This window comes from Thermobia domestica, chromosome 18 (genome assembly GCF_964235325.1).
Source record: "Thermobia domestica chromosome 18, izTheDome1.hap1.1, whole genome shotgun sequence".
Lineage (NCBI taxonomy): Eukaryota > Metazoa > Arthropoda > Insecta > Zygentoma > Lepismatidae > Thermobia > Thermobia domestica.
The window spans coordinates 55,669,809-55,692,029 of record NC_137471.1 but is presented as its reverse complement, the minus strand read 5'-3'; the positions used below and the strand labels follow the sequence as shown (position 1 = coordinate 55,692,029).

At 37.2% G+C, this 22,221-nt stretch overlaps 1 protein-coding gene across 4 annotated transcripts in view; it reads left to right on the top strand.

The window, feature by feature from the left end:
• Window positions 1-22,221, top strand: part of LOC145675782 (protein FAM135A) — an 817,324-nt gene that overhangs the window by 48,398 nt on the left and 746,705 nt on the right. For all 4 annotated transcript variants that reach the window (XM_081746478.1, XM_081746479.1, XM_081746480.1 and 1 more), the window contains exon 2: window positions 3,326-3,462. In XM_081746478.1, coding sequence (XP_081602604.1) covers window positions 3,386-3,462 — 77 coding nt within the window. In that variant the 5' untranslated portion in view covers window positions 3,326-3,385. The remainder of the gene's footprint in view (window positions 1-3,325; window positions 3,463-22,221) is intronic.

The window sequence follows — 22,221 nt, the reverse complement described above, 5'->3', positions numbered from 1 at the left end:
TATTACTACCATGTTCCAAATTACCTTTAAAACCCTGGTCTTTCTGTAACGTGAAACGTGTCCCGTGGGAGCTAACTAGTCGTCTATTACGTTTTGTTTTTGTACATTAATAATCTGACTTCCGACCATCTCTATTTCCCAAATGAAGCATTTCCAGATATTATTATTATTATTATTATTATTATTATTATTATTATTATTATTATTATTATTATTAAATCACTAAGGAAAGAAGTAAAGAAGGGAAATATGTTTGTTGCTGATAAAACCAAATATGCATCGAGAGGATTCCTCGTAGTTAAGGGTCTTCACTACAGCGAAATTAAACTACCGCTAATTTTCTAGTTTTTCGGTAATATCTTCGAAACAAATAAAAATATTCGAAAAGCAGAAACGTAGTGAACTAGACAATACGATTTCGAATGCGATACCTTTACCCAGTGGCGTATTTACGATTTTGTTTCTGGGGGCTTTGCTAACTTTCGGGAGGGGGCTTTGCCTGAAAATGTGAAAATTTTGCAATATATTCCATATACTTTACTATAGTAAGTAAGATTTCGGGGGGGGGCTTAAGCCCGGAAGTCCCCCCTAAATACGCCACTGCTTTTACCACAATTTACCTATCTGTTTTTCGTATGCCGCTATATACAGAACCCGCCAAAAATGCTAAATCTATCTACAGTTGCAAATCGAATGCAGATAGATGAGTTGTGATAACGGTATCACATACAAAATCGCATTATCTAGTTCACTACGTTTCTGTTTTTTGAATATGTTTTATTTGTTTCGAAGGTATTACAGAAAAACTCTAAAATAAGCGGTAGTTTAATTTCGCCGTAGTGAAGACCCTTAAGTCGCTAGAACTGTGTTGCCTATACAGGAGGCCTGGTTTGAATCCCGATAGTAGGTACTGTGGTTCCAAAAATGAAATGAAATTTTTCAGTTTAACGTGCTACAAGTACGTCCGTTAGGCTAAGGGAGACGGTGATTAAAGCGAATGAATGATGATGAAAGACTGGGTAGAATAAGAATGTGCGAGAAAACGGAGTACCCCGAGGAAACACACGGACACCACAAACTTACTTGGTCGGGGATCGAACCAGGGACGCCACGCACCAGAGGTAGACGCTCTACTACTGAGCCATCGTGCCTTCCTACTGTGGTTTGAATTAGGGATCACCACAAAGTTCCGGTTCCAGCGGTACCGGTTCCGCGAGGAACCGGTTCTCGAAGATCCGATTTTCAGAACCGGTTCCAGACCTGGATCCGGAAACCCGGTTCTAGAACAGGATCTTAGGAACCGGTTCCAGATCTGGATCTGAAAACGCGGTTCCAGAACCGTATCTTAGGAACCGGTTCCAGACCTGGATCCGAAAGTCCCCAGAGACCCGTAAAGGAGGCACAAAGTTCACCTTCAAAAAAATGCAAAGAGGACAATGCACTTGTGCCCTCCCCGCCCAGACCCGCTTGTGCCCCCCCAAAAAATTTTGGTCCACCACTGGGTGTTTAGCCAAATGAGTTGGCCAGTTTGCCAGTTACCCAGTTTATTTAGCCAAATGAGACAAGCGGCCGCCGCCTGGGCGCCTGCCTGTCGCTTCCACCATTTTATCTAGCACACTGTTCACAGCCAGCCAGCAGCTCGGGTTTAGCGTAGGGATGGCCACAAAGTTTCGGTTCCAGCTGAACAGGTTTTCAGAACCGGTTCCAGACCTGGATACGAAGAATCGGTTCCAGACCTGGTTCCGAAATACCGGTTCCGGAACCGGATCTTCTAGAACCGGTTCCACTAGGAACCGGTTCTGGTCATCCCTAGTTTGAATTAAAGCCACGGATTTACGTCTAATATAGTCTACTAATACCTTGGTGCTATATATTTCTTGTGTACTGGCAACCCCATTCCATTACAGAAAAAATACGTGGGTGTTGAAAGATAAAAAAACAAAAACAAAAGAATATTGTCGGTGTCTGTTATCAGTTGCTTGGTTTATATATTTCCGTTCATCCTAGTGGCGCAACTCGGTAGCGCAACTCAGTGTCTACGTGTGAAAAGGGCATTACGGTAGATTTTTACAATTTAAAAGTTTTGTCAGTTCCACTCCTAAAGAGTTGGTGCACGAGGTCCTGACTTCGATTCCCGTTAGTATTGCTCACGAAACAAAAAAATTGTCGTTTCGCTTCAATTTTCGTCTCGTAAAGATTTATTTTGCAAACATTTATTCATGTAGGCTTTTATATTATTAAAGACTGTTTTAATGTACGTTTTAGGAGATTAACGCACGTATTTTGAAAAATTCTGCTGTACAATTAGTTGAAAAATAGAGGAAAGTGTAAAAACATCGCTTAATATATACTCAAAAACGAGAAACAAAATAATAATAATAATAATAATAATAATAATAATAATTGCACTATTAGCATACATATTTTTGACTATGAGTCGCAAATGACTCTTATCAACCCTTGTCCCCTTTTTTTTAAAGTTTTTCGTCCCACGATTATGCCGGTTAGGCTAAAGGAGACGGTGATGATGAGAAATGAATAAAATGGTGGAATGAAGAAAGTGGGAGGAAACGGGACAACCCCGAGGAAACCCAAGTACACGGTGTTTGTCCACCACAAAGTTCTCTTGGTGGGGCCTGGGATCGAACCCGGGACCCTTAGCACCAAAGGGAACCCTTGTCCTGTCTCAATTTTAAATACAGAAACGTGCCAACTTGCTAAGTTTGAGGAAAAGTTTCATCAATGAATCTTAATAGCCCTAGAAGAGAAAGTAAAATTAGACAGTCCAATGAACATAATGCATTAGTTTGACGCACTGGCGTCTCTGGCATGTAAAATTTGGGGGAGGGGACATCAAAGAAAGTGATTTAAATGGTACTACCTAGCCCGAACCTGCTTATTAACTTTGATTCCATTTGTTACCTTTCTGTTTACCTTCACGAACCCCCTAAGGTATATCAAGAACTCGATTACAATCGTTTCACAGCCTGAGTATTATATTCCAAATAAATATAATAATTATTATTTATATGATATTTTGTCGTTAGTAAATAAATTAAATTAGAATAAAATATGGAATATTTTATACTTCAAAATATTGGGGGAACGCGTCCCCCTCCGCCAGAGACACCCGTGGTTTGACGTATGAACTATCCTGTCTTACTTCTATCTTCTGTGTGAGTACAACGAAAGCCAAGGCTTAAAGCTTTAATACACATTAAAGAACATTTTTTGGTAATGTTTCGAAATTCAGAATATACTGTATATTATACTTGTACAACTGATTATTAGATAAATACATTTTTTTTTTCCTTTTCTTATTCAGGAAAATCAGTCTGTGAGTAGTGATGGAGTACTACGCCGTAAGAGGCAGTTCCGCGCCAAGATGAGTGAACTTCAAGCCACTGTGGAGTTCTCCGTAGAACTTCACAAGTTCTACAACGTGGATCTGTTTCAAAGAGGGTAAGTATTATAATGATTTATTTATATTACAATATAATACTTTGCATTTGTACCCTATTAAGAGGAAGCAGAAGTGGATGCAGCAAATATAGATGAAAAGCCTCGATTAAGCATGGCCCACAAACACTTTTCATTATATAAGGTTTGCTCAAATCAAAAGAAGACTAAGGTTATACCTAAAAAATAGTTAAGGTTAATACAGGTAACTGTCATTGATATTGAAACACTGCTCCCAGCGCGTATGAGAGGAGTGGATGGCTTCAGTGTAGAAACTCCTGGGTTGCTGACAAATCCATTGTTCCACGGTGATCTGCAGTTCCTTGTCACAGGTGAACTGTTGACTTTTCAGCGACGTTTTCAAGAAACTGAAGGTGTGCGTGAGAGTGATATGCGGGGCTGTTCGAATGATGTTTGAGAACTTCCCATTGAAATGTTTTCAGCAGCTCGAGAATCTTCTTGACTACATGTGTACTAGCGTTATCCTGAGGAAGCAGTATACTGTTCGAGAACTTTGCTCTGCACTTGTTTTTAATGTCTTGTTTAATCCCTCACAACGTGTTGCACGACTGTTCAAGTGTTAACTATTTCATCCCAGCTCGTTGTGCTGATCTGGAGGAATCCATCATGCACTAGGCCACACTAAATAACTTTCCCCAACGAAGTAAACAGCAGGCGACGTCGTTCACTGCAGATATGCAAACTGCAAAATCACACCACGCAAACATATTTCCTCACTTCGGTTAGATACAATGCCGCTACGAAGTCTCCTTTTCAGTCCAGTAATCCTTATATAGATCCCCGCCTACAGCCTCGTACATCTCATATCCCTAAACATATCTCTAATTTCAAGGGATTTCGAGATATGACCATATTATTTTAACAATTACAACCTCTACCTTTTTCTCTTCCTGGCTTTTTCTTTCCCTTCTAAGGGACCCATCAAAAAACACTGAAACATGTCTTTAATTATCTTAAATGAAAATTGTAAATACCAAATTTTATGTCCCTAACCTTAACGAATTTCGAGATATAACCATCTCTTATAACAAATGTAATTCCACTTTTTTTTTATCTGATTCAATTTGATTTTATGTTAACATCTCTTTTAGCAGCGAGACTGAAATATGGACCTACAGCATAACGTACAGGATCACATGAGCTACTATCGGGAATATAACCACCCGGATCTCCTACGCCAAGGCGCGTACGCTAATTGCTTAACCATCATCCCACCTTTTTCCTTTCAGACCTTGTTTCCTTCTAGAGCAAATATAAAAAACGGTGAAACATGTGTCCAATTATTTTAAAGGAGAAGTCTAAATACCGAATTTTATGTCTCTTATCTTTAAGAGATTTCGAGATATGGACTTCTTATTATAAAAATTGTAATGCCCACCCTTTTCTTCCTTCTTACCCCCTTTTCTTCCCTTCAAATATCAAAAAACGCTGAAAGACATGCCTAATTATTTTAAATGACAAGTCCATATACCAAATTTAATATGTCTAACATTCAAAATTTTCCGAGATATGGACATTTTAAGGCAATAATTGCCACCGCTATTTCTCCCCTTTCTCGTCGAATTTCCAAAAATCGTTCCGTAGTGGAACCTTACATCACAAATCCTATGCCATGTCCAAATTTCGAGTTTCTAGCTTAAGCTGTTTGGCCTGGGCGTTGATCAATTAGTCAGTGAGGACTGCTTATTTTATACTATACTATAGACAGATATCAGATCTATAAAATTCTTGTAAAAAATTCAACAATATTTCAATGTAAAAGAGAGATTCTTTAGTTCAGCTGTATTACTATAGGCGTTAAACCAGACACATACACAAGAATTTATTTCGGGAGGTCTTCCGAAGCTTTTTTGGGTGTGCTGCATATTCAATGTGAGTATAAATTATATTAAAATTTATAAAATCATCTTAAAATTAGACTAAATTTACAGAAAAGTCGGGATTTCGGGGGGGAGGGTGTCCGGACTTCAAGGACACACTTCCTGCGTATGTCCGTGCCTTGAACCATATAGTCTCACTACGGACATAGCAAGAAAATACAAACCAACCAATCAGAAAATGTACTGGTGGAAAATGAAAGTGAATGATGAAGTATTAGTGAAATAAAGGAAGAAGAAGAAGAAGAACATTGGAAATATTATTTTTAAAATGAGGAACAAGAAAAGGAAATGATTATGACTTTAGTTCAGAAAAAACTGTATTCTGAATGAGGTGGTAGAAGATGTAGATAAGGTAAAATGGGAAGAGGAGAAAAGATCGCAGTAAAGTTGATAAAGCCACATCAGAACGAAAATGTTGAAAGAACAAAGTTGTTCGTGGAAATTCCTTAATTTGCTGGACAAGGCATCCCAACGATGCAAAATCATTATGTTGGTGAATTGAATACGTATATAAGTAATGACCAAGATTGTTCTTATAATCCTTTGAGCTACGAACAGTTGTTCGAATGGAGTTAAAGAAAACTCCAAATCATTGGATGGACTGTACTAATATTAGCAATACTTATTGACCATGAAATAACATAATTAAAACATTCTTTCCCTTACATTGAAAGCTGTGATGGTTGAAGCAAAACATGATTAAGATAGATATTTTCTTCGTTTTTCATTTAAGAATTAAAACTAATTGATTTTGGCGTTTATCCTAAATCATATGCAACCAAAATGTCCACATGTGGCACATAATAGAGTTTACAGGATACATGTATATGAAATGAAAATTTTTGACAGACAGGTCAGGACAGTATTGGATTTTAAGTTAGTTGAAGGTAATGAGCTGGAACTCTTTTCAACAGTCTGTGCAAACCTATTAATGTCGTTTTATTCCTTTGTTCTCGTGACTCCAATATCTTCGAACATTTTCTTTGTTTCGCGGATGACCTTGCGTGTTCTATTTCAAAAGGGGAGGGAGAGTTAGGGGTATGTAACATTCGCGTAAATCACATAAACGTGTAGTTTATGCAGGGGCCGTATAATTGTCGCATTCTTCACGTAATTCTTTTTGACGTGGTAATACACACACACACATGCAATGTTTATGGTATTTGAATTGTTCAAAGAACCATTCTCTGAATGACACGAGACTTAATATTGAAATTACAATATCAGAGCATGCTGTAAATAATAAACATAATAAAACTTCTTTCTGTCAGTTATATTCTGTTATTACTGCCTTTATAATTGTGCAACATTTTTTTCTTTTCTAGTACGGAGCTAGTCTCAACTTCTTGATTGTAAATAACCGTTAAAAAATTATAAAAATACTTTTATAAAATGCGCTTAAATGGATTTTTGTGAGGGAGGGAGGTAAAATGAAGAAATGCGACTGAGGCTAAAATCATTGGGCACGATTTACTGTTTGATCCAAAAAAGGAAAAAAAAAAGAACTCAACCCATGGAAGAACGCTCAATGACATGGGGCCCGAAGGGGGAGGGCAGGGTGGATCCCAGGCCCCTCTGGCTCCCGAAAATATATACGTAATATAGCAAACCACGTATATTAAATACCAGAAATACCAGATGTAATATAGCAACCATGGAGATGGCCCCCTTCTAGAAAATTTTCTGTGGGCGCCCCTGCTCAATAATTTTAGTTTTAATCCCATTTATTTATTTTAACCCATCGAAAAGTTTTCATTTTAGTGCATTAAAAGTTTCCTCCCTACGGCTATTATTTATCTTTTAGTCTTAATTTAATACCTTGCATCTATTATTTACTTCTAACCGATTTAAAGTGAAAATATCACATGCTTTTAATATTTGAGCTTGCAGAAGGCAGTAGTTCCAATTTTTTTCGTTAAAGGCGCTATATAAAGGTCTTGAATCAGCACTGGACCATTGAAGTAATACTTAGTAACTCACATTGCATATCCTCAGGCAATCTACAATTATGATAACTTTATAGTGAAACAATAAGCTACGTAGAGCGAGACTTGTGTGAAAACACTGTGTTATCATCAGGTTTACGTGTCTATACAAAATTTCAGAGCTCTAATTAATATGGAAGAGCGTGAAATAAATTCCAAGATTTGACATTGACAAACAAACAAACAAACGGAGATTTAACCCAATTAAACTCACGGAAAATCTACGAGGCGCTTTCAGAAAATAAACTCCGATTGCTCACTGAGTGTGAAGTAGTGTGCGGGCAGCGCTACATCTATGCACAGACATGCGCAGTAGATCAGTTTGCATCCAGCCGTGGTGGAGTGGAATCTGATCACTACAAGTTGGTAGTTGTTAACTACTTCAAATTATTTGCCCGTAGCCGAACTCCCTCTATAAAAAATGTTGCGGAAGTACCGCAGGATTCTGAAACATGGATTTTTGGATAAGGCATATATTAGTTCCTAAGTGAAGTCTTGACCCTACTATGGTAGGTCCCATAATTTTGTTGCTATGGACCTTGAAAGTTCATTTTTTCATGTTTTCGGCAGCCTACAACTCCGAAAGGAAGCATTTGTGCACCAGGTTGGTCTATACTTTTTGTCTTATCTTGGTGTCAGGAATCCCCTCCCAAACGTTGTCGGTGTTGTTTTGAAACACCCTGTATATGTGCGCCAATAACTACCGTACATTTAAATTAAATCTGATTTTTAATGCTTTTAGGCACCTGTGCTATGAATGAGAATTGCCTTGAAAATGCGCAGTGTCTGGTTTTGGGAATCGAACCCACGACTTTCCGAATGCAAAGCCAACGCTTTACCAACTGAGCTACGGCCACTTTGTATCAGTATAATTTTCAGTGTATAATTAGCTTGATTAGATAGATAGATAGATAGATAGATAGACATAAAGAGAGAGAGAGAGAAAGAAAGAGAGACAGAGAGAAAGAAAGAGAGATAGAGAGAGAGTTTTTTAAACTTTAGATAGCAAAATATCTGGAGGAATAAGCATCGGACAAAAAATGTTCGAAATGAGTATTTTATATGGGAAAATTCATCCCTGGGGATGGGGCGGGGGCAATTTTGAAAACTTAAACCAGTGCCAAATTTTTTTATTGCAGATTCGGATTCTACAAAAAATAAGTAAATTTTATTCAAAAAAATTCTCCATTTCTGATAGGTGGCCGAGATGCACACAGTGGCAAGTTTGAATATAACCTCTCATGCATAGATTTCGAGAAAATTGAGAAAAACGACATTTTATGGCGCTACAAAATATGTCGTTCGTTGCTAATCTAAATTTAGTTTTTTTTTAAAAAAAAATTCTTTTGGAATAAATTATTTATTTATGTATCGTATGTAGAAAATTTAAATTATTAACTAGAAGGTTGTACCTATTGTTATTTAACTTTTCGCAATAGTGACGTACACCCTAAGGCATTTGTAAAGAGTATTTTTAAAAAGAAATAGTCATGTAATATTTCTAAGGCATTAAATTATTGAATAGGTTAAAAAAAAAAGCTTGACGGAAGCAATTGTAACGCCTAAATTTAGGTTCTTTTTTCTTTTTTTTTTTTTTCGTTTTAATACTCAATTGATTCAACATGGAGTTTCGGAAAGCCACAAAAATTCAATTTAAAAACCAGACGTGATCTGACATTTCCCTCATGACTCAAAGTGGCTACTACGGCTACTCTTCACAAACTTTTCTGGAATTGTTCCATGAGCGATTCACTCCCTCGCTTCTCCTCCTCCGCCAGGTTTCACCGTTTTCATACCATTGTTAAAAGAAGAAAAAGAAAACGATCGGATAGCTATAACAATTCGTTTTTACGGAAGAAAAGAATCAATGTGTGTGAATGATTTTTTTTACAGTAATTAGCTACAGATAAAAAACTGATATGTTTGTTTTCTTCATTAAACCTAAAACCGTTACTATTGGCAAAGTAAACTTGATTTTTAAGAAGTATGGCTTACTAAAAACTTCTTTATATATGTATTTACTCTGTCTGTCCGAGTAGGCCCGTATCCACGGGGGGGGGCTAGGGGGACCGGCTCCCCCTAAACTTTGGCTGGCCCCCTAAACGTTTCACGGTAGGTTTGCAAATGAACTATAATATGGTGATGAAGTATAATATGATTGGGTCGGGCCCCCCCTAAATTCTACCGGGCCCCCCTAAATTTTTCGGCTGGCTACGGGCCTGTGTCCGAGAGATATGAAGTTTGAAGAAATACCGGATATGATGGATCACTATCAATCGTGACAAGGAGGATCATTCCGTGCTTGTCTTTGCAAAATTGTGCGTACAGCAATACATGAAGTATATATATATATATATATATATATATATATATATATATATATATATATATATATATATATATATATATATATCCCCAGCTGCGGGGCTGAATGTGGATTTAAACGGCATCGGAAATGTCACTGTTCATCTCAGGGGCGGATCCAGTGGGAGCGATCGCCACCTCCAGAAGAGGTGACTTTCTTATTTTATATATAAATAAACCAATCCATAAAAAGTTTGGAGCTCTTAAAAGTAGCTCTAAGTATCAGTATTACTACCGACCGCCCCCCCAAAAAGTCCGTCCTGCATCCGCCCCTGGTTCATCTCAGCGATCCCAAAAACTTTGGATTCGACACTAATGTCGGACATTTTCAATCATTTTATGCATATCCCCCGCCCCAACTTCCACTTTCCTAAGATGCATGTAGATATATATAGAGAAAGTCATTATAACTGCTATCCCGATTGTTGCAATCTAAAGCGCAAAATTTGCGTTGCTTTGACGCAAATCTTTACGTAATGTGCCCGTACGATGAAGAAGATCGTTCACTGAAGAAGTTTGGAATCGAGTTCGTTCATGATCCATCTACTTGATCTCAAGATGTGCACATTCAATAATCGGTTCCCCATATATTCCTATGGGAGTAATTATGGATATCATCCTTGCTTGATAGACTACCCGCAGTGCTATTAAGGTTAGCGGTTTAGTATAATGCTCAGGATACAAAATATTAATCTACCTATGAAATACAACGCTAAGATGAAGCTAAATTACAAATCTAAACAATGAATCTATACGACAAATCTAAACATTTAAACATTTTCCATTGTTCAATATTTATTTATTGTACTACAATTTTTAAGGTTGGATTTTTATATATAATCTTTCAGGAAACTTTACAATTTCTCTTACAAATTTCAACCTAGAGACTTGAAACTTTTAGAGAAGGAACTTCATAACCTATCGAAAGCAACAATCCGTGCCGATTTTTTTTTAATTTAGAATTTTCTTTATTGTTGAAACAGTTCCATTGTTAAAGGTTTGGATATCCATTTCAACAATGAAGAAAATTTTAAATAAAAAATCGGCCCGGATTGTTGCCTTAGATAGGTTATGAAGTTCCGTCGCTAAAAATTTGAGGTTCCTAGGTTGAAATTTGTAAGAGAAATTGTAAATTTTCGTAAAAGGTAAAAAATACATGAGATATACGAGGACTGTAGTGACATCTATCGATAAAACCTGTCCCTTTAAACCAACCTTAAGTGAGGAATGAAGGGTGAGGAAAATGCATAAATTTAAATTTTAATTTTTACATTGTGTACTCTGTGACGAACCAAATTCTTTTACGTGGTGTACACTGTGACGCTGCTGTCTATGTTCCAATTAAAAATGAAGACGCCTTGTCAGGTGTACACTCATGTCCAAAATGATTGACGCATATCTACAACTGTCTTCTTGTAAGAATATAATTTGATAAAGATTTTGCAGGGTACTTTTAATACTGACACTATGTGTATAATCGGGAATTGTATATTTGTGGTAAATTTCATAGGAAAGGGATTATAAATACAGAAATTAGAATGAGTAAAACAAAATGATGCTAAATGGACAAGAAAGTTTTATTTTCATTTTATTGTTCTTACTTACTGCTCTTTTGACATGAAGTTTGTCACATACATGTCTTTGCCGATTATATACATACTAACATTACAAGAAATACTGGGCGAATTCGTTATCAAATTATAGTCCTACAATAACATATTTATAGACATGCGACAATAATTTTGGACATGAGTGTACATTGTAACGCTTCAGAATTTCAAAAATTGTGCTGTGTGGAATGAAATTAAACTTTGCAAATAGTATATGGTCTATTCTTTTGTGCAATCAGTAGAGATCTTACTAAAATGAATTGATACTACTTACAGGTGTGAGTAGAAATTTTACTATAGGAGAGTAATATTATTACGGGTGTAAGTAAACATCTTATTAATGGAGATAGATACTAATATGGGTATGAGTAGAAATCTTACTATAGGAGATTGATACTACCTAGGGGGTGAAAGAAATCTTACTAATGGAGATTGATATTATATTACATCGGGTATAAGTAGAGATCTTAATGGAGATTGATACTACCTCTTGTGTAAGTAGAAATCTTACTAACGGAGATTGATACTATCTCGGGTGTGAGTAGAAATCTCATTAATGGAGATTGATACTACTTCAGGTGTAAGTAGAAATCGAACTAATGGAAATTGATTCTATTTACCAGTTAAAGCCTCCTCCCCAATTTGCAGTGCCAGTGTAATTCAGTTCATTTATTTAGTACGTACTATAATTGAGTACTTACATATAAGAGCTATGTATTCATGGATCTGTATGCTCTATCGTGCTGTAAAGCGGTTCCAGGTTCGATTGCCGATGGGGACACTCGGTCTAAGAGGTGTAATAGCTTATTTAGGCCAGTCATCCTGAGTGAGGTTTTTCTTGAGTTTTCCTCATTCACAGCAGGCAAATGCCGGGTTGGTACCTAACATAATAGTCTCAGGCTGCTTCCTTCCTTCTTCTCCAGTTCCCCATTCATTTATTCCTCTCCAGTTCCCCATTCCTTTCTTCCTCTCCAGTTCCCCATTCCTTTCTTCCTCTCCAGTTCCCCATTCTTTTCTTCCTCTCCAGTTCCCCATTCTTTTCTTCCTCTCCAGTTCCCCATTCCTTTCTTCCTCTCCAGTTCCCCATTCCTTTCTTCCTCTCCAGTTCTTATTCCTTTCTTCCTCACCAGTTCCCCATTCCTTTCTTCCTCTCCAGTTCCCCATTCCTTTCTTCCTCTCCAGTTCTTATTCCTTTCTTCCTCTCCAGTTCCCCATTCCTTTCTTCCTCTCCAGTTCCCCGGATAATGTAATCGCCGACGGACATCATCCCCTATATACTTGACGGGCTAACATGGCCATAGATGCCGCAAACCTAGAAATCTAATTTTTAATCCTAATCCTAATCGTAATGTACATACAGATATTTGCTTCTCTATGTCTTTGACACGTTGCGAAGCATCTGAGAAGTTATCGTTCGAAAGGCTTCCTCTACACCTTTTGCCGCTCAATTTTTCATCTGTCCTGTACGACGATGATAGGCATGTGACTTGATTATTCCCTACTAATGAGTTTTTTGGTGCTTTAAGGTCGTGGCTACGCGGAGTTGCTTTAATGGGATTGTAGATGTTGGGAGAGCCACGTCCAATGCAGCGGCTTGAAAAAATTATTCATGTATTGAAATCACACGCCTGAAGAGCAAAATTGACGCCAGGCATATCAGACAGGGCTGTTTGTGACCAGAAAATCAGTAATACCAATACCAATACTAAAATTTTTCTCAAACCTAAGAGTAGGCTTAAGGGGGTTTCTCGAATACCCTGTAGAACAATCTGAATCCTAAATCTCCTAGAAGTAAATTCCTAGACACACTGCTCCACATATTCGTTGAAGGACTTTTCAATATGTGCACACCCTGTCGAGCTGAATGCTTGTCTCGGATAAAAGTCCAAATATCAACTCGGATTCTGTTTTAAGCAGTAGCCTAAATTTCGATTCAGGGCTGTAGTCGACGGTACACAGCGGTACACTCCGTATACTCTTGCTTAATCATAGTCATGAAAGTGTACCTTCTGCATCAAAGTCTATAGTTTTGGTTATATTTATTTAATCGGGCCATGACTCCAATGATAATAGTATGAATGCTTTTAGACTATAAAACAGTCATGGATTCTTTATATTATTAATACATACGATTTACATTTGTTCATTAAAAAAAGCCTTCAATGTCTCTTATGACAATGATAGATGATCACAAATCAGCGTGTACCCTCTGAAAATTTTAGGACTACAGCATTGTTTCGATTCATATACTCCCGGTACCGAAAAGGGCGATAAATCCAATTATTCAATATATTTATTTTCGCGGGAAATATAAGATCGGACACTTTCTAAATAGGCCAGTGGGTAAAATGCTGAGTATAAGAGATCAATACTGCTAACGGGTATGATCAGAAATCTTACAAAAGGAGATTGATACTACCTACGAGTGTAAAGAAGATTGATACTACCTACGAGTGTGAGTAGAAATCTTACTAAAGGAGATTGATGCTACCTACGGGTGTAAGTAGAAATCTTACTAAAGGAGATTAATTCTGCCTACGGATAAGAGTAGAAATATTACTAAATTAGGTTGATATTACCTACGAGTGTGAGTAGAAATCTTACTAAAGAAGATTGATGCTACCTACGGGTATGAGTAGAAATCTTACTAAAACAAATTAATTCTACCTAAGGATATGAGTAGTAATATTACTAAATTAGATTGATACTATCTGCTAGTGTGAGTAGAAATATTACTAAAGGAGGCTGATACTACTTACAGGTAGAAGTAGAAATCTTACTAAAGGAGATTGATGCTACCTACGAGTATGAGCAGAAATATTACTGAACAAGATTGATACTACTTACGGGTGTAAGTAGAAATGTTACTAAAGAAGATCGATACTACCTACAGGTGTGAGTAGAAATCTTATTAAAGGAGATTGATACTACCTATGGGTGTGAGTAGAAATCTTACTAAAGGAGATTATATGTACAATTTGTTTGAATATATCTATACATACAGATCTAATTATATTCTCAGGCAAATGAGAAAGAATAGCAAAATATCAGTAAAATAATGATAATTATTCTAGATATAAACTGTGGGCAACTATTCAACCAAATGGATATTTACATCATAATATGCATGTCACGTAGATTAAAACGGATTGAAAGGGCTTCTGAATTAAAACTGTTAAATTGACAGAACGGGGTTTGTGTAGGTAGAACAAAACATCCCTCGTAGCGTTGTTTACTTTATTTTATTTTTTTTTATTTTTTTTTTTTTTTTTTGTCAGTTTATTAATCAATCTCTAATACACAAGATAGGGGCAAGAGAAAATTGGAGAGGGAAGGGGTTAAAATCTGTACCTATCACAAATAGATGTTTTATCCACAAAGCAAATTAATGAGATTGTGCTTTAATAATACATAGATTTTGTTTCAACAGCCGGAAAATTATCTGTATGTGATTAACGAAGCATTTTATTTTTCTGTTTCGTTTCCTATATAGAAAGATTGTCAATTGTTTTATTAATATGTAGATAAAAGAGTGTTTTTATTGAGAAGTTTGGTTTACCAAAACTCCTTTATGTTGACCTTTATCTATCTGTTGAAACCGGAAATATATTGAAAAACCTCCAATTTTTTGGTTACAAAACTGATCACTGGTAATGGATGAAACGAAAATATTTAGCGAGAAGCAATTTTTTGATATAAATTCAGCATCAGGAGTAAATTTCACCTCTGATTGTATCCCTTTATTGCAACTGGAAGTGATAGATATCAATTACCACTTGCTGTATTAATGTTAATCTCTACCTAGGTTTACAACAATTAAATTAAAACATAGTGAATAAAGGCTTTTTGATGTGGATTCATCGTCCGAGGAACATGTTATATATATATTTCATCTTAGTCTTCTACTAGCTGAATATACCCATTCTTCTCATGGTTGCTGTATTTGGAAGTCAACGCTTGTGGGAGTATCACAATTCATTTCAGCAACCGCGAAAACTATGAATTTCACTACCAAACGGCCTTCCTAAGACCCTCCTAGTTCGAAATTAAAAAGAAAGCTTCGTCTTGATCTGCGGCCTGGACCAAGGTACCCGTGACCAAAATTTGGTAACTCTCGGTCCACTCGTCTGGTCCCCAAACTTTTTATTTTATTTATATTAGATTAGATTCCACCAGGAGTTATAAATGTAATATCAGTTTGAGTATTGAATTCGCGTAATTTGTAAATACAGTAGACTCCCGAATATACGTCCTAATTTGGCGGAAGGACAAGCCGGATAACAAAAAAGTCGGATATGCCGGAGTTCTATGAACTCATTTCTTTGCGTAATTTCTCCTCCATAATCACTACAACTTTTTTCGTTTATCACCCATTTTCAAATCTTCACTGTAGTACACTTAAAAAAAAAAAAAAAAAAAAAAACATTAAGCATACCCAATAACAATTTATGAATACAGTATTGTACTTACTATACAGTCATAATCAGGAACAGCGGCAGGCGTACGGTATTGAGATCTGTTACACACTGACGAAACAATGGATAAGGAGTAGGAGTATCGTAGCAGACGCCGGCTTCCAATGCCTTGGCAACGTCACCAGTGCAACGCTCTGCATTCCTCATTTAATTACGATAAAAGAAAACTAGGCCGGATAGTCGCGAACCGGGTTCTCGGTAGCCTACTGTATACCGTAGTTTTACACTCTGAAATGAAACTCACTTGATTTTTCGTAGCCTGAATTGAGGATTTCATATATTTATGTGCGGACCTAGATCCAAGTTACTTGTATCATTAGGTAGCGTTATTAATAATTATTTTTGGCGTTATAAATTCAAATAAAAATTGTTGAAAATGATGGGTGATGATGAAAGATGGGGCATGGGTCCTTTCTTTCTTTTCTTTTCTTTTTTTTTAAATCTCTAATTTCGATTAAACGCATTCGATCTTGACCAAACTTTGCACGGTGGCAGAACTTGACGAACTTAGTACGTGTATGAAATATAGAGCCTTATCAATTTAACGGAAACATCTTTAAAAAAAAAAAAAAAAGTGCAACCTACCAGCATACCAGCAACATATAGTATTGGATCACCTTTCGCCCTCAGAACCAGGGTTACCAACTCTTCTTAAGAAAAAATCGAGACCGGTGTTGGAGATCCCTTCTTTTTTCCCCTCCTCGGATGACTACACGTACGGCGAGTCGTTGAAAACAATGTAAATAATCAGCTGAATAACACAAACCTCAATGAATGCGACATCTTGTTCTTTTATCCCTCCTCCCCCCCCCCCATTGCTCATCACTAGATATAAGTCCTACCATATTTACAACAAATTCAAACCGAAACAACTGCAATTTATTTAATATAAAAGAAGTTTAGAGAGAAAACTATATAGATTTTTTTAAAAATTACAAATGAATGCACAACGTTGTTAAGGAATCACTGACAAAAGAATTACTAACATCAAAACTTTTTCTTTGGCTATCATCAGGGCCGATTTAGCATTTTGGCGCCCCTAGGCCCAATAATTTTTTCCGCCCCCTAATCTGGTTAAAGTTACTTTCCTAAAAACCTTTATTAAAAAAATTATATCAGGCCTATATGTTAATTGCTTAAACACCACTCCACGATGCAATTTTATCATTGCAAGTTTTTTTGAGGAATTTACTTGGTTCTGGGCTTAACAAAATACCGTTAATGTATTAACTAAAGATTGGTGAACTTTACCAACAATTATTTGTTCCAATGAACTTCAAAATCAGAATGCTTTATTAGCCTGATTTTTTAAAATCAATTCAAAAAATATGTTAAGTTATGGCTATTTATTTTTATTTCTAGATATTTTTTTTTATTTTTTTCTCTCGGCCGTGCGCCCCATGGGAGCTTGCGCCCATAGGCCCGGGCCTACCGGGCCTATTGGAAAATCCGGCCCTGGCTATCATCATACAACAAATTCAAACCAAAACAACTGTAATTTATTTAACATAAACAACATTTAAAAAGAAAACTATATATTGGTTTTTTTATCACAAACAAATGAGTTCCTTTAAAGATTGACTGAAACAGACTATTAACTGAGCAAGTCTTTTCTTTGGCTATTTCCTTTGGTAAAGTTAAATAACGGACTTGATGGCTAGTGTTACTGCCACTGCGGTAGCAGTCGCTTTTATGCAAAGGTTGCAAAAACAATATTTTTAGCTCTGCATGAAATAAATTATCATAATCGGCTGGATTATCAACCCAAAACAATTTAGGGAATAACTATAAATTAAAGATGAGCTGCTAACTATTTTTTTATCAGTCAAATTAAAACACAAATTTGTTAAATTGATCCTATACATAAAACTGTGCGTGTAAAAGAGTAAGTTATTCCTTTGTAAAAATGGCCCAGTATAATATTAATTAACTTTGAAAATTGATAAATCGCGACAATATGCGTCCCGACTTGTGTCTGCTCAGGACACGGGACAAATACGTCAGAAATCGGTACAGTCCTGACAGAATCGGAACGGTTGGCAACCCTGCTCAGAACAGCTCTAACGCGACGTGGAATGGAGTCCTAGATACCGCGAATGGCAACAAGTGGAATAGTATACACCGCGTGCAGTGCAGCACTCAGTTTCGTGAGAGATGATGGAGGTGAAAATTTGAGCAGGATTCTTGTCTCCAAAACAGATCAGACATATTCAATTAGGTTCACACTCGAGGATTGTGCAGGCTAGAGGAGGGGTTCAGCTTTATCTCGGTGTTCCTCAAATCACATCACAAGAACTCTAGCTGTGTTGAATGGACGCATTCTAATCCTGGAATGTGGCTTCATTGCCCGGAAACAATATCTGGACCATAGGATGTGCATGGTCCCCTAAAATGGCTACATAATCACGATCAGTGACTCGATCGGTAAACATCAACACCGAACCCGCTGACAACTAGGATACTGCGGCCCACAGCATTACAGAGCCGCAAACATGTTTGATGGTCGGATGGAGACACTACGGATCATACCCTTCTTTAGACATCTTCCACAGATAATCACGGCCCGTTGTTTAAAATAAAGTAAACGATATCTTATCCAACCATATCACACGTTTTCAGTCATCATTTGTCCAAGTTGTGTCTTCGAGGCAACATTGGAATCGTGCTAAGACCTTATGATCCCTTATCAACGATTTCACCCGTGCTCACGTATGTTCATGTTACGTAACTCGCGACGGATTATGATTGTCGACACAGAATATGAGAGGTGTTGCTTGAGTTTCGTTGTCACTTGCTCCACAGTTGCGCGATGGTTTTGAGTGACAAAATCCGTTTTAATGCTCGGTGGGACCTGTCACTGATGCTTTTCTTTCGACTACTGTTCGTCTTCTCCGGTGTGGTTTTGCTGTGAGGCTGTATGCAATCATCACCTTGGAGACTGTCTCTCACGACACGCCCAACACACTTGCCACTTTAGTCTTGCTCGCACAACATAATTGAACGAAAACAATTTGCATTCCTTGTAAATGAGAGAGGTCCTCATTTTACACTATCATCGTCTGTCTAGTTCACTGCACACTACTGTTGTATTTCTTCTAAAGTAATACGGAGTTCGCCCTAATACACCACATCAACAGTCCTGCGCTATGATCGACACCCGAAACCTGTCCACTGTCAACCCGAACAGTTGACCTGGCCGTTAAATTTTTGTTTGGCATTACAGAATATGTCAAACAATGGGTAATTCGTTGTCAAGAAACATGCGCACTGTTACAGCGTAGTTAGGAGAAGCTTCATCTTGTAAACTCGAACTTGTGATTATCATGTTATTGCCATAATTGTAGAATAACAGTTTCCGGTAGCATGTTTAGATACATATTATGAGTGACAGTCTTAAAAAGAAAGAAAGATAGGCTCATTGACCTATTCACATGAAAGGTTTTTCCAAACTGTAACCCCAGATTAATTCAATTATTATTCAGGTGTTACATGTTCTTTTTTTTTCTGTTGCGTAATACAGTTATACCTATTAGCTGTTTAATATTAGCTTCGTTTGATCAGTGACATACTTTTCGAATGACGCCATTACCTTCTCTTTTTGCATTCAACTTTACTTCGTAGAATTGTAATCGGTGATCTGGATTATCCTTACTCAATGAAGTAATATTGGCCGATACGTTTTCAAATCCTAAACGTCGCCTCATACATCTAAAAGATCTACTGGAAATATCTAACTCACGAGAAGCTATCCAGTTTGATTCTTTTGGGCTTTGGATAAATGCCTGCGGAATTACCATTTTATTGTTCTGGGTAGTAATACTATCCGGTTGACGTACTACAAATAGAGCCAGTTTCATCAAATTTATTGTGTAACCTATAAATTGTTAGTGTACTTGATGAAGATGTATCAAATTCTGTAGCACTTTCCGTCTATTTTTTTCAGCATTCTCTGTCTTCCAGTATTATTTGGTTAAATTATCAGCCATGATTATGTAAAATAATAATAATAATGAACTGTGTACCTACTTTTGCACCCTTCCCAATTTTTGATGATACACTTTACCACTTCTAAAAAGTACGTCGTTTGTTGCCAGTAATAGTTCATAACACAGCCACACACACACATACAAATAAATAAATAAATAAATAAATAAATAAATAAAATAACAGTTCTGTGTACAGGACTCCAAGGTATGGAGTTGATGTATTTTGTTACACAGAATCAAAATTTCGAAACCGTAAGACGATTAATCATGTTAATATTGTTTTTAGGGGCGAAAAACGTGTCTCCTCTCTATTCAAAATCGCTCGTTTTTCGTCCATAAAAAAATTGACACGGTCGATCTCCTGGGGTTACGAAATTCGGATTCTGTGTAACAAATAGTGGTGGGCACAAAAACGGTTTTCTCCAAAAACCGATTCAGTTTTTCACCGAAACCGGTTTTGGTTTTCTTCAAAACCGCTTCAGTTGAGTTGAGTTGATTTTAGTTTAGCGTCCCTTTCAGCAGCGAGGCTATATGAGACGTGGACCTACTGATTAACGTGGAATCCGAACCACATGAGCTCCCGCCGGGAATAGAACCCGGGTCTCCCAAGCCAAAGGCGCGTACGCTAACCGCTTAGCCACGAGGGAGCTCTCAAAACCGGTTCAGTTTTACTGAAACCGGTTATTAGTTTTCTCCAAAACCGGTTCGATTTTTAACCGGATTTGGTTTTGGTTTTCTTCAAAACTGGTTCCGTTCTTTTTTTTTTTTTTCAAAATTTGTTCTATTTCTGACCAGAATAGTGTTTCGTTGTTCTCCGGAAACCGAATCTGTTTCCACAGAAATAGTTTTATATGCTTTCCAAAAGTTTCCACCGAAACCAGTTTCAGTGAAAACCGAACCAGTTTTGGAGAAAACTGAAACCGGTTTCGGTGGAAACCGAACCAGTTTTCGAGAAAACCGAAATGTCGGTTTTTCGGGTTTCGATTTTTCTAGAAACCGGTTTCCGGCTTTTATAAAAACCGATTTTGCCCATCCCTAGTAACAAAATTCATCGAATCCATATCGTGGGGTCCGCTGCTCATTTTTTTTTTTTTTTAATGGCTGTGTTACGTGTGTTCTTCCTATCTAAAATTGCGTAAGGTTTTCGCCAATAAAAAAATGGACACGGTGGATCATTCTGTAATTTTGAAATTTGGATTCTTAGTAAAAAATACTCAAATTCATATTGTGTGTGTGGGGGGGGGGGCTGTGCAATTTTTATGCTGCTGTAATAAATTGTATATCTATTTATATGCTGAGTATGTAAATAAAGTTGGGTAGCAGATTGTACTATTATTGCTTGTCTCGTGTCAGTAATACACGTACGTCTAACAGTGATATGCACAGTTCTAATAGTGATACATATATTACTTGTAAACAATAGTTTTTCGTGGTAAAACAATTATACCTAAGTAATTATATGTTGTACATATACCTCTTTTCTTCTGTGTAATTCTCACCACCTGGCACCATAAACTTGAGCGCTATCATTGATCAAAGAAGGGGAAAGACCCTACGACTGGTTGCTTACGATGTTTACTGGATTACTTGCCTTAAGAATATTGAGTTACCAGATTGCTAGCTGTTCTCCCCTTTCGAAGTGAGAGGGAAGAAAATCTAATGGCACTTGGGAGCAGAGCGATGTCTAGACTAGAGGGAACTCTCAGACAAGATAGATAACTTCCTTTTAAGAAATAGCTCGCTGCATTCTCTCTCTCTATGTCTTTGTCAGTCTGTTCTCTTCCATACCTAGGTATAATGCTGTGTTATTCACAGTGGTGTCATTCACTCGGTTCGCCCGAAACCGGTTGTTAAAATTTCTCCGTTGCCAGAATCGGTTGTTAAAATTCTTTCTTCACCTCTAAATCCAATACTTGCAGGGCCGCAGTGTCTCAGTAGTAGAGCGTTCAGTGGTGCGTGGGATCTCTCTGGTTAGATTCCAGCTAGCTCCAAATGGGCTTTGTGGTGGACAAACACCGTATGCGTGGGTTTTCTCGGATTCTTCCGTTTCTTTCCACTTTCTTCCTTTCTCATTGTTAGGATAAAATGAATACATAATTGGTTGATCAGAAATGTTTCATACGTAAGGCAGGGGCGAATCCAGGACGAACTTCTGGTGGGGGACGGTGGGTTGTAATACTGTTACTTAGAGCTACTTTTAAGAGCTCCAAACTCTGGGATGGGTTTTATTTATATATAAAATAAGGAAGTTTCCTCTTCTGGGGGGCGATCTCGCCCCCCTGGATCCTTCCCTGACGTAAGGATCATGTCTGTGATGGTTAACATTAGAAGAGGAGGTTAAACAAACACGATGTGGTTATACCTTCGCTAGAATGAGCAGTTGTTATTTGTGAAGTAAATGTCATCATTTATATGCATGTGTTTGTTTGTATATAGTTTTT